This window comes from Rhinopithecus bieti, unplaced genomic scaffold (assembly GCF_001698545.2).
Source record: "Rhinopithecus bieti isolate Rb0 unplaced genomic scaffold, ASM169854v2 scaffold_6776, whole genome shotgun sequence".
Classification (NCBI taxonomy): Eukaryota; Metazoa; Chordata; class Mammalia; order Primates; family Cercopithecidae; genus Rhinopithecus; species Rhinopithecus bieti.
In genome coordinates, this window is record NW_016805299.1 from 263628 (window position 1) to 276839 (window position 13212).

General features: G+C 39.1%; 1 protein-coding gene across 1 annotated transcript in view; it reads right to left on the minus strand.

The window, feature by feature from the left end:
• The window catches only part of STIL (STIL centriolar assembly protein), a 66040-nt gene that overhangs the window by 32456 nt on the left and 20372 nt on the right, over positions 1 to 13212 (minus strand). Inside the window, exons 9-12 of the mRNA XM_017872067.1 lie at positions 9440 to 9590; positions 7235 to 7342; positions 2865 to 2981; positions 774 to 1742 (exon numbers count right to left, since the gene is read on the minus strand). Of these exons, the coding sequence (XP_017727556.1) occupies positions 774 to 1742; positions 2865 to 2981; positions 7235 to 7342; positions 9440 to 9590 (1345 nt within the window). The remainder of the gene's footprint in view (positions 1 to 773; positions 1743 to 2864; positions 2982 to 7234; positions 7343 to 9439; positions 9591 to 13212) is intronic.

Below are 13212 nucleotides of genomic sequence, written 5' to 3' on the forward strand. Positions count from 1 at the left end.
AATCCCAGCACTCTGGGAGGCCGAGACGGGCGGATCACGAGGTCAGGAGATCGAGACCATCCTGGCTAACACGGTGAAACCCCGTCTCTACTAAAAAAATACAAAAAACTAGCCGGGCGAGGTGGCGGGCGCCTGTAGTCCCAGCTACTCGGGAGGCTGAGGCAGGAGAATGGCGTAAACCCAGGAGGCGGAGCTTGCAGCGAGCTGAGATCTGGCCACTGCACTCCAGCCTGGGCAACAGAAGAGACTGTCTCAAAAAAAAAAAAAAAGACTAAGAACTCTGCAAGACAGGTTCTGAAGAAAGGGAACATTTCAGAATATAAGAAGTAGAGTAAGTCCAGTATGGATATACAAAAAGGTTCCAACTATTTGTTTAAGGGCAGACTGGCTAAGCGTTATATAGGGTTGACAAACTAGAGATGAAGCAGAAGCCACTGCTCAGACTTTATATTTAGCTATATATAAAGGTTTAATTATAAGAGACTTTTCATTAGAGGCAAAAAATAAAAGAAAAATACAATTCTATTGTAGGTTAGGATATGCATAAGATGGTTCTACTACTAACTAGCAATGTGGCATTGGGTTAAATTATTCTCTCTAATCCTCATTTTACTTACCTATAAAACAAGAGAGCCTAGAATTCAGTTTCCAAGGTCCTTTCTAATTCTGACATTATATAGTTCTATAAAACGTCATTACGGAAGGGGAGGTGCCAGTTTTTAAGAAATCATAATACCAAGAATTTAATAGAACTAGGAAAGCACCAAGCAAACCTGTGCCTGAAGTAGTCTCAGCTGTCTGTCTTGTTCTGTGAGAAACCGATATGCATCTGGAGATAGTCCCATCATTCCATTATCTGATTCAGTCTTGGGTGTGTGCATGCACACTGTGCAAGGCTGTGGGTTACATGAGTCCATATGTGAAGGTAGTCTTGCCACAGGCGATGGTTCTACATTGTTGTGGGGAGAACAACAGTCCATACCTCCCTGAGGTCTCAAGGTTATAGGACTACTTGAAGAACAGAATGCATTACAGTTCAGAGTTGGACATTCACTTGGATGAAATAATGAATGCTTTTGAAGGGCTCCAGACTGTACATCTTGAATGGATCCAACTGTGTTTGCTCCTTGCCAAGAATTTAGCGGACTATATTGAATACGACTATGATGCTGACAACACCTGCAAACGTTTGTGGAACAGTAAGATGGCGGTGGGGGAGTAGGTATCTGAAGTTCCATTGGTCTTCCTGAATTATGGGGTGAAAAAACAAAATTGGGTGGTTGGGACTGCGGAGCAAGAGAAGACTGCCTAGAATTAAGTTTGGAGGGTCTTATAGGATACTCTTCGTTTTGTACATTTCCAGCAGAAACTGCTTGGAGCTTTTCAAATATATCAGGAGATGGTCCATTATGAGAAGATGGTTTAACAGTGTTCCTGCTACGGGGGTTCCCTTTCTTACAGGCAGGTGGCTGTCTTACTTTGCAGTGTCTCAAAAGAGCTGGTTTATCCTGGTTTAACTGATTTGGTATTCCTCTCAAGGAAGGTTCTACAGCTTCAACTTCTGGACTGTGTTTCTCATCATAAAGCTGGGGTTGCAATGGCTTCAAGTGTTCCAAGTGGTTAATCAAAGGAGGATTTTCATTATTCACCATTTCCAATGGAGTAGGCAGAGGGTTTGATTCTACGAAATTGCCATCCAACACAAGCGAAAGTTCAGGAACTGATGGTTGGATCTTAGAAATCTACAAATAAGAAAGAAATAGAAAAAAAGGTTTTAGAAGAAAATGTATACTTTACTTTCCTCAGACCAGTATTTCCCAAATTATATCTAATTACATATTAACAAGTGTTCATTCTTTATTTAGACCTTCAGCAATTTTTTTCTGGGCATGTTTTATGTGCTAAGCACTAGGAATACAATTGTAAGCAAAATAAACAAGGTCCTTGCCCTAAAAGAACAAAACTAAACACTTCCCAAACTTACTTAATGGAACTCTTTTTATTAAAACACTAACACTGCTAAGATCACAGAACATAATATGAGAAACTGTTGTATACAACTTTTTAAATCCTCTCTACAAAAAATTGTCACAGCAGAATGTCTTCACAGATCTAGTAGCAAATGTTTATGTACCTTAAATAGTAAAATCTTCCAATAAATATGTCAGAATATTTCTCCACTAAGAAGTCGCTCACTGTTATCCCTTCTATTGATATCAACTAAGAGTAAACAAAATACTCGCTGTGATGATTTTGGTTATAATTTGATATTAACTTTAAAAAATCCTTCCCATTACTTTTTCTTCTAAAATAAGTAATTACACCAATTAAACAACAATTCTAACATAACCCACAGGTTGGTAGCAATCAAAAAATTATGACAAGAATTTTAGCAATTAACCTCTGAAACCAAGTATAATGTTTTCTCAGAATATAGTGATAAAATCCAATGTCAAGCTCTAGTGATAGTATACAATGTTGAATCTATATGGTCATTAAAAGCACCAGATTCTAAAACAAACCTCCTGAATTAGAATTCCAGCTTTACTAATTACTAGTTGTGTGATCTTGGGTAGGTAACTTAACTAATCTGTCTCAGTTTACTCTAGGAATAAATACATGCTTATTACATAGATATTACACATATGTATATATATATATATATCATTACAGATAACACGAATTATTATATATAACTGTGAAATACTTATATCTCTCTATATAGATATAACCATAGAGATAGAAATAGCTAGATATATCTAAGAATGATACTTAGGTTTCAGGTACTATTATTTAGTGTTTTAACCATGAAGAGACTTAGGTCTCTAACCACAAAAGTGAATGCATTTTAAAATCAGTGATACCTTCTGACTCACTGGATGAGGAGTAGGAATTGGTCTTGGAGAAAAATCTTCATCTTCAACACCAGAGTCGTGATCATGTATTGGCATTTTCCCAGGAGATAACTTTTGGGAAGACCTAAAGAATAGAAGGGGAGACCAGAAAAGCCTACGGTAATCCAGTGTTCTTTCTTTCTTCTAGAAATTGAATAAAGTCCTTTAATAAGTTGCAGTAGTACTCAGATCATTTAATTTAGTATCTGACAACCACAAATTATTTTATTTTTCAGGCCAGTGTTAGTTGACTAGGGAAGCTGGCCCAGTCAGCCTTAATAAACTACCCTATTTACCTGATCATGGCAAGTTTAACCTTGTATTGTTAATGTCACAATAAAGTCACTGGGCACCCTCTAGTTGATCACTTTGATAAATATAGAAACAAACAAGACATAGTACTTGCTGTCAAAAAATGTATAATCTAGTATCAAAGGTATTAAACACACTATATTACAAACCCTCTGTATTACAAAGGAAAACCAAATACGAAATTATATTTTCCTACGTACTTATATCTGTGATGGGAAAATACTTTGAGAAATCAAGGTACTACCCTCCCATTGAGTCAGGAATACTCATTGTATCACAGATGGCATGCCCCAGCAAAACAAAAAGTTTCTGAGTGCTGGTACCGAGTTTTAAAAGCTGAAATTAGTGTTTAAGACTAAAGATTTGGAATACTATATGCATCAGGCTTTTTCACATCCTACACTAGACAAAGTCTCAATAGGATGCGTTAGGGAAAAGAAAAGCCAGAATGAAGCTAACAGCACTCAGGATTAATGGGATCTCTAAAAAAGCATCCTGCATTCTGTTTCATACAACTTGAATCCTACCTAGCAGGAAGAACAACAGAAACTCCAAGGCAGATTTGAAAATCAAACAGCAGAAGAGACCTTTTGCCCTAAACTCTGATTGTCTGAAGAGGCAGATCTTCACAGAGTTCTTTCTGTACAAGGTATTACAATGAAGCAATCAGAATATCTGCATGACTATGTTTAAGCAGAAGTAGGTCTCCAACAGTCCCACAAAGCTCTTCTCTGACACCCAAGACAGCTTGAGATATATAATGATATTCCAAAGCGCTCAGTGCAGCAGGGACAGGAGACAAGAGATCCAGTGGCCTGAATAGGGTCAAAAGTTGCAGCAGGAACTTGCACAAATCTGACAAAGACCAGATGCAAATGAAAACACCTCAGCAGACTGTAGCCAGATGGATGAGAATCATGTCACCCCATATCACCAGTACTGGCATACCACTGGTCCCTTCTATATTACATATAACCCCAGAGACAAGGGAATAAAGAAACCTTGAATTAGGTGAAATTTGGTGTCTATAATCCAGTAGAATAAATAGGGGCTTAAAATAGATATTAATTTCAATTACTAATTTTTTTAAGTTACATTCTTTTGTACACCTAAGTTGTGGCATGGAATTAATACCTGTTTTGTACTTAAGATGAGCACACACACAAAACTGTTGACACTGAGCAATAAAATCCATTTCTTAGCTTTTTTTTTTTTTGCAGGGGTTGGGGCGGGGTGGATAGAGTCTCGCTCTGTCACTCAAGGCTGGAGTGCAGTGCCACGACTTCAGCTCACAGCAACCTGCACCTCCAAAGTTCAAGGATTCTTGAGCCTCAGAGTCCCAGTAGCTCAGACTACGGGCACATGCCAGTATGCCCAACTAATTTTTGTATTTTTAGTAGACACAGGGTTTCACCACATTGGTCAGGATGGTCTCGAACTCCTGACCTCAGGTGATCCACCCACTCTGCCTCCCAAAGTGCTGGGATTACAAGCGTGAGCCACTGTGCCCGACCTCATTTCTTAGCTTTTTTAGTACCCAAGGCAAAAGGAAAACTTCAGGTTGTATAGTTATAACAAAAGTATTTTAGGAGAGACAAACATTTTGATAAAATTTAAAATGACTGTTCCTCATTAAAGCTTTGGCCAGAGTGGAAAATAAACAAGGTTTTTTAACATTACTTTTTTTGAGGCAGGTTTCACTCTATTACTGAGGCTGGAGAGCAGTTGGCGTACCATGATCATGGCTCCCCACCTTGACTTCTTGAGCCCAAGTGATCTTCCCACCTCAGCCTCCTAAGTAGCTTTTAATAACAATCTTAAAGAAAGTGCTATTGTCTCCTTAGTTTGGCTACTTCTTCCATAAATATTCAATAAATGTTGAATAAGGTCTTACAATTTAAGACAGCAAAGATGTTCCTGGCTGGGTGAGGTGGCTCAAGCCTGTAATCCTAGCACTTTGGGGGTCCAAGGCGGGTGGATCATTTGAGGTCAGGAGCTTGAGGCCAGCCTGGCTAGCCAACGTGGTGAAAACCCATCTTTACTAAAAATACAAAAATTAGCCAGGTGTGGTGATGCACACCTGTAATCCCAGCTACTCGGGAGGCTGAGGCAGAAGAATTCCTTGAACCTGCGAGGTGGAGGTTGCAGTGAGCTGAGATCACACCACTGCACTCCAGCCTGGGTGACAGAGTGAGACCCTATCTCAAAAAAAAAAAAAAAAAAGATAAAGACTGACTTCCTGGAGGGAAAAGGAATTCTGCCAGCAGACTGCCTTTGGACTGAAACTGCAATTCTTCCCTGGGTGTCCACCCTACCAGCCTACCTGTAGACATTTTTTGTTTGTTTTTGTTGTTTCTTTGAGACAGGGTCTCATTTTGTCACCCAGGCTGCAGTGCAGTGCCACGAACATGGCTCACTGAAGTTTTGACTTCCTGGGCAAGTGATCCTCCCACCTCAGCCCTACAAGTAGCTGGGACTACAGGCATGTGCCACCACACCCAGCTAATTTCTGTACTTCTTTTTTGTTTTTGTAGAGGCAGGGTTTCGCCACATTGCCCAGGCTGGTCTCGAACTCCTGAGCTCAAGCAATCCTCCCGCCTCAGCCTCCCAAAGTACTGGGATTAAAGGGGTGAGCCACTGTGCTCAGCCCCTACCTGTAGACTTTGGATATGCCAAACCTTCACAAATACAGAAGCCAATTCCTTAAAACAAATATCTCTACATACACACATCTTGTTGTTTCTGTTAATGTGGAGAACCCTAATACAAGATAGTATCTTTTTTTTTTTTTTTTTAAGATGGAGTCTCACTGTGTCACCCAGGATGGAGTGTAGTGGCATGCTCTCGCCTCACTACAACCTGTGCCTCTTGGGTTCAAGTGATTCTCTTGCTTCAGCCTCCTGGGTAGCTGGGATTACAGTGATGTACCACCAGGCCTGGCTAATTTTTGTATTTTTAGTAGAGATGGGGTTTCACAACATTGGCCAGGCTGGTCTCGAACTCCCGACCTCAGGTAATCCACCTGCCTCTGCCTCCCAAAGTGCTGGATTACAGGCATGAGCCACCAGGCCCGGCCAGGAATGTCTTCTTTACCACAAAAGGTAAAATATACTGACCCAAGAAGTCAGAAGACTTTATTTAATTAATATTCTCCAAGTGTGTTTTAGAAGTTTTAAAACAATTTTTTTTTTTTTTTTTTTTTAGGTAGGAGTTACTTTTTTTTGAGACAGGATCTCACTCTGTTGCCCAGGCTAAAGTGCAGTGGCGCAATCTCAGCTCACTGCAACCTCCACCTCCCGTGTTCAAGCGATTCTCCCACCTCAGCCTACCAAGTAGCTGGGATTACAGGCACTCTACACTGTGTCTGGCTAATTTTTGCATTTTTAGTCGAGATGGGTTTCACCATGTTGGCCAGGCTGGTCTCAAACTCCTGACCTCAAGTGATCTGCCCGCCTTGGACTCCCAAAGTGCTGGGATTATAGGCGTGAGCCATCACACAGCAGCTAGTAGTTACTTTTATAGTAGTTTATCTGATAGGTCCAGATTTAAAACTATAAGGAAGCGCTGGGGATGATGGTTCACACATGTAATCCCAGCACTTTGGGAGGCCAAGGCAGAAGGATCACTTGAGGCTAGGAGCTCGAGACCAACCTGGCCAATACAGTGAGACCCCACCTTTGATTTAAATATTAAAATAAGAAACTTATAAGGAAGGAAGAACAAATAGCACTAAACAAAACAGGAAGCAGATTCTTTCTAAGCAAGATAATTTTTGACAACTACTTTTGTGTTTTTCCTATATAATACATCAACCCGAATGAAAACCATATTAGAGTTGCCATTTCATTAAAATTACTATCCAACTTCCTAATGAATATGAAGGAATGCATTTAAAGCAAAGACATTTATGGTACATAAGATTTAAAAATCGTTTCATCAGAAATAATTTAGTTATTTTAATTACTCGCCAAAACTAATAAATGTAATTTTCAAAAAACCATACACATAATAATAAAAGATCTTTTACCTCTTAATTGAAAATTCTTGGAAGCCTTGCTGAAAAACTCTGTTTCTACATTTTGGCTTTCAGCACTCAGTTCACAATGGATTGGATTTTTGTCAGGAGGTTCAACATTCTGAAATGAAGTAGGTCATTATTTTGAGATCTGACTTAAATAAGACCACCAGAGAATTCTATTTAGATGAAAAGTAGCTCCGAAACACTAGATGATGGAGTGGCAGACTTCTGATTTCTGTAACTGTAACCCTCTTTTGTAAACTGTCCAGTTCCCTGCTACATAAGTGAAAAAGTTAATCACTTGTGCTATAATCACAGATTCAGTGAATATAACTATGAAATGAGAATATCATCTAAAGAATAAAATGATAAATGATGTCTCTAAAACAGAAATAAAGTATTAGATCTCAGTTAAAATGATTATATATATAATTAAAATACAAAAACTTCATAGCTGACATAACCTATAAATATATAAAATGTATATAGATATATTAGTGTATATAGGGTTATATGCGCATCTGGTAGATCTTTTGATTATACTAAGTATAATTTGTTTCATCTGGAATGTCATTCACTTGAGAATGATAAAAACACTATTAATATTGTGTCACAAAGAAGAGGCCTTTTCCAAGCAAGGGAGGGTCACAGACGTTTAAGACCTGTCTCCATGGTCTAGAGACAGATGGAAGAGGATAGCATTCTATTCTTCCAATGCCCTGACATACAGGCTTCCATGAAACTGCATTGACAACCTCACAAAAATTCGATTGGGTGATATCAATGTATAACTATAAATATATTAATAAAATATAATATATTATATTGAAAAAATGTTATAGAATATAAGAGCCATATATATTACATCTAACTTAGGGAAATATGAAATATATAGATTTATAACCTATACATGATCTCAAAGAAGGTACTAAATAAGACCGGAGTGGACACATGTGGTTATTTAAAAGTATTCAATATTTTTCTATTAAAGAATGTACTTTTATTAGTCTGAGACCTAAAATAACCAATAATTTTATTGAAAAGTAGCCTTTGAATATTTTTGTATAATGATACATAGTTTCAAAGATCTACTTCCTTTTTTTTTTTTGATACAGAGTTTCGCTCTTGTTGCCCAGGTTAAAGAGTGCAACAGCGGGATCTCAGTTCACTGCAACCTCCACCTCCCAGGTTCAAGCCATTCCCCTGCCTCAGTCTCCCAAGTAGCTGGGATTATAGGCACCTGGCACCATACCTGGCTAATTTTTGTATTTTTAGTAGAGGTGGGGTTTCACCATGTTATCCAGGCTGGTCTCAAACTCCTGACCTCAGGTGATCCACCTGCCTTGGCCTCCCAAAGTGCTGGGATTGGAGGTGTGAGCCACCACGCCTGGCCTAAAGATCTACTTTTTCTACGATCCTCATCTAGTTGTGTTTCTAGGTATTTTATTAGATGATATAGTAACAACCTATTCTGATTCCTTTGATACATAATATAAATAATGGCTTTTTAGTATAAAAAACCATTTGTTATTCCCACACATTTTAAAAATAATAAAGTCATGGTAAGATGCTGTGGCTCACACCTATAATCCCAGCACTTTGGGAGGCTGAGGCAGGTGGATCACCTAAGGTCAGGAGTTCGAGACCAGAATGGCCAACATGGTGACACCCTGTCTCTAATGAAAAAAAAAAAAATTAGGCACGTGTGATGGTGGGCTCCTATAATCCCAGCTATTCTGGAGGCTGAGGCAGGAGAATTACTTGAACCTGGGAGGCGGAGGCTGCAGTGAGCCGAGATCATACCACTGCACTCCAGCCTGGGCAACAGAGTGAAACTCCATCTCAAAAAAAAAAAAAAAAAATATAGTCAGGACAAAGAAAAGTACTGAGATCCCACAAAGTTAACCTTCACAAATATAAAATGATATAATATATGAATTGATAATATTCTTCAAAGATTTTAGAAAAACATGGGCAAGGTATTCTTTGGGGAACCTCTGGTTCTCTATTGTAATTTGGTTGAAGATATGATCTAAGATTTACTTAAAACATTTAACCATAAATGAATAAAGTTAATATTTAATAAGATTATTTGTAAGTAAACAAAGCAAAATAGTTTGGATTACTATTTTAAAGGCTAAAATCTGTTGGGTTTAAACTGCCAAAGAGCAAAACCTAAACAGTCACTAATGTGCTAGGTAATCAAATCACTTACTTTGAAAAGATGTAATGTTTCCTTACTGGTTAGCAACTGAAACCGAAAGTCAGGTATCTTGCCATCACAAGGGAAGCATTCATAAAACTCAGGCTCCTTATGTGTCACAGAATAGAGAACTATGATGAAATTTCCAGATTCTGAAAAAACCCTGCACCAAAAAAATGCTATTTAATTAAAATTTAATGAGGATAATATGATTACACTCAAATAACTTCATGTGAGTCTCCCAATCTAGTTAACAAAACGACTAAAGGGTCCAATTTTTGTTCAAAAACTGGGGCCCACCACTTAGGAAGGCAAAAGGTGGGAGAATCGCTTGAGGCCAGGAGTTTGAGACCAGCCTGGTCAACATGGCGAGACCCCTCCTCTCTACAAAAAAAAAAAAAAAAATTCTTTTACTAGGGAGGCTGAGGCAGGAGAATGGCGTGAACCTGGGAGGCGGAGTTTAGAGGGAGCTAAGATGGCGCCACTGCACTCCAGCCTGGGCGACAGAGCGAGACTCCAGCTCAAAAAAAAAAAAAAAAAAAAAAGGCTGGGTGTGGTGGCTCATGCCTGTAATCCCAGCACTTTGGGAGGCTAAAGCAGGTGGATCACAAGGTCAAGAGATGGAGACCATCCTGGCTAACATGGTGAAACCCCATCTCTACTAAAATACAAAATTAGCTGGGTGTGGTGGCATGTGCCTGTAGTCCCAGCTACTTGGGAGGCTGAGGCAGGAGAATCACTTGAACCTGGGAGGCGGAGGTTGCAGTAAGCCGAGATTGCGCCACTGCACTCCAGCCTGGCGACGCAGCGAGACTCTGTCTCAATAAAAAATAAAAATAAAAAGAGAAAATAGGCCAGTAGCTATTTAAAACAGGTGGCTCACACCTGTAATCCCAACACTTTGGGAGGCCAAGGTGGGTGGATCACCTGAGGTCAGGAGTTTGAGACCAGCCTGACCAACATGGCAAAACTCCATCTCTACTAAAAATACAAAAATTAGCCGGGCGTGATGGTGGGCGCCTGTAATCCTAGCTACTTGGGAGGCTGAGGCAGGGAGAACTGCTTGAACCCGGGAGACAGAGGTTTCAGTGAGCCGAGATCACACCATTGCACTCCAGCCTGGGCAACAGAGTGAAACTCTGACAAAAAAAAAAAAAAAAAAAAAAAAAAAAAAAAAAGAAAGAATAAGAGAGCAATTCAAAATAAATTTTATTGAGGATTTACTGTCAATATGAACTTAAAGCATGATCAGTAATTGATAATAAAACTTAATTGTACTAAATCATAGCAAAGGACCTAAAACATTTAATTTCTGCTATCTAAATATAACTAATTATCTTGAAAAGTTAAAATAAAATGTTAAAAGTAGAACTCCAAAAGCATCTGAAGAAAATACGAGTGATTTTTTTTTACTTCAATAAATATACCTGGAGTGGGTGAATCTTTTCTAAGCATGATAGAAAACAGATTAATAAATATGACTAAAAAATAGTAAGTCTGTTTGGGAAAAATACTGTTAAATGACAATCGGGGGGGGAACCGTTGCTATATATTATAAATATATATTTCTCTATGTATTTTATGTTATATATAGAGAGAGAGCTTGCTAGCACAAGCAATATGAAAAGATGCACAATTTAAGAGAAAAATGGCCAAAGACATGACTAGGCAGTTCCTGGAAGATGAGGTTATAAATCACTGGAAAAGATTATTTTTCATCTATCAGGTTAGCAGAGGTCAAAAGTTTAACGACAGCCCTCTACTTACCTCTCTGAGCTCATCTCCAGCTACTTTCCCCTTCCTTCACTCCTCTCTAGCTACAGTGGCCTCTTTGCTGTTCCTTGAAGATGTTACACGATCTTTCACCCAGAGCCCTTACACTTAACATATCCTTTGCCTAGGACAGTGCCCCAGACAGCAACAAGGCTTACTCCCTCACCTCAAGTCGGCCTCCCTGACCACCCATTTAAATTGCAACTCTTGGCCGGGCGCGGTGGCTCACGCCTGTAATCCCAGCACTTTGAGAGGCCAAGGCAGATGGATCACCTGAGGTCAGGAGTTCGAGACCAGCCTGACCAATATGGAGAAACCCCCGTCTCTACTGAAAAAATACAAAATTAGAAGGGCGTGGTGGCACATGCCTGTAATCCCAGCTACTCGGGAGGCTGAGGCAGGAGAATTGCTTGAACCCGGGAGGTGGAGGTTTCTGTGAGCTGAGATTGAGCCATTGCACTCCAGCCTGGCCGACAGAACGAGACTCCATCTCAAAAAAATAAATAAATAAAATAAATAAATATACAAATTTAAAAAATTAAAAAATAAATAAATGGCAACTCTTTATCAGCCACTATCATTCAGACACACAACATCCTCCTCTCAGGCTTTATTTTTCTCCACAGTACTCATCGTCTTTTAACATACTATTTATTTTACTTATTCTGTTTATTGCCTGTCTCACAGGACTATTTTATTTTATATTTATTTATTTATTTATTTATTTTTTGGTCACCCAGGCTGGAGTGTAGTGGTGCGATCTCAGCTCACTGTAACCTCTGCCTCCTAGGTTCAAGTGATTCTCCTGCCTCAACCTCCCAAGTAGCTGGGATTACATGCATGCTCTACCACACCAGGCTAATTTTTGCATTTTTAGTAGAGACGGGTTTTCACCATGTTGGCCAAGCTGGTCTCTAATTCCTGTCCTCAAGTGATTCACCCGCCTTGACCTCCCAAAGTGTTGGGATTATAGGTGTGAGCCACCATGCCTGGCCTATTTTATTTTTTTAAGATAGGGTCTGCATTGTTCAGGCTGGAGTACAGTGGCACAATCATGGCTCACTGCAGCCTGAATTCCTGGGCTCAAGCAATCTTCCCATATCAGCCTCCTGCTGGGACTACAGGCATGTGTCATTACACCCAGCTAACTTTTTTTCTTTTTTTTTGGTAGAGACAAAGTCTTGCTATGGTACCCAGGCTGGTCTGGAACTCCTGGCCTCAAGTGATCCTCCTGTCTCAGCCTACCAAAGTCCCAAAGTGCTGGGATTACAGACATTAGACACCATGCCTGGTCTGGGGACCTTTATTTTGTTTGCTGTCATCCCCAATATCATAAACATAATAGATATAATAGGTGCTCAATAAATAAATAAATAAATATTTCTTTCACAGTGTTAGTGCAGGTAGAGAGAAAAAGGCACTCTCGTGTACTGCTGGAAAAATTATAAACTGGTACAGTCTTTTTGAAGGGCAATTTGGCAATATCTACCAAATTTTAAATTACATACTCTTTGGCCTAGAAAAAAACACATTTAGAAATTTATCCTACAAATATACTAGCATATGCACACAAAGATGTATGCATAAAATGTTCAGGCGACCACTATCTGCAAGACAAAAGGGCCAGTTGTTTTTAAAATACAGTATGTACTATATACTCTTCAGTTGTAAAATATGTATATTAAATATATATATGCCAAGATGTAATGATCTCCAAGGTATAATTTATACAGAAAAAAGCAACATAAAGAAAAGAAAGGATGCTATGGTTTAATTTTCACAGGCCAGGAAAAGGTGATACTTGTCTATGTCGAATATTGAAATATTGACTATTTCAGGAAGGAAGCACAAGATATCACTTAACAGTGATTGTCTCTGAGAATGGGGTCTAGGGAAATGGGGAGGAAGAGAGATCTATTTTATTGTAGATATTTACGTACGTCAATTTATTACTATGTGCTTGTATTGCCTTTTCAATATAGTTTTTTAAAGTCCTTTACAGCCACCCAAGG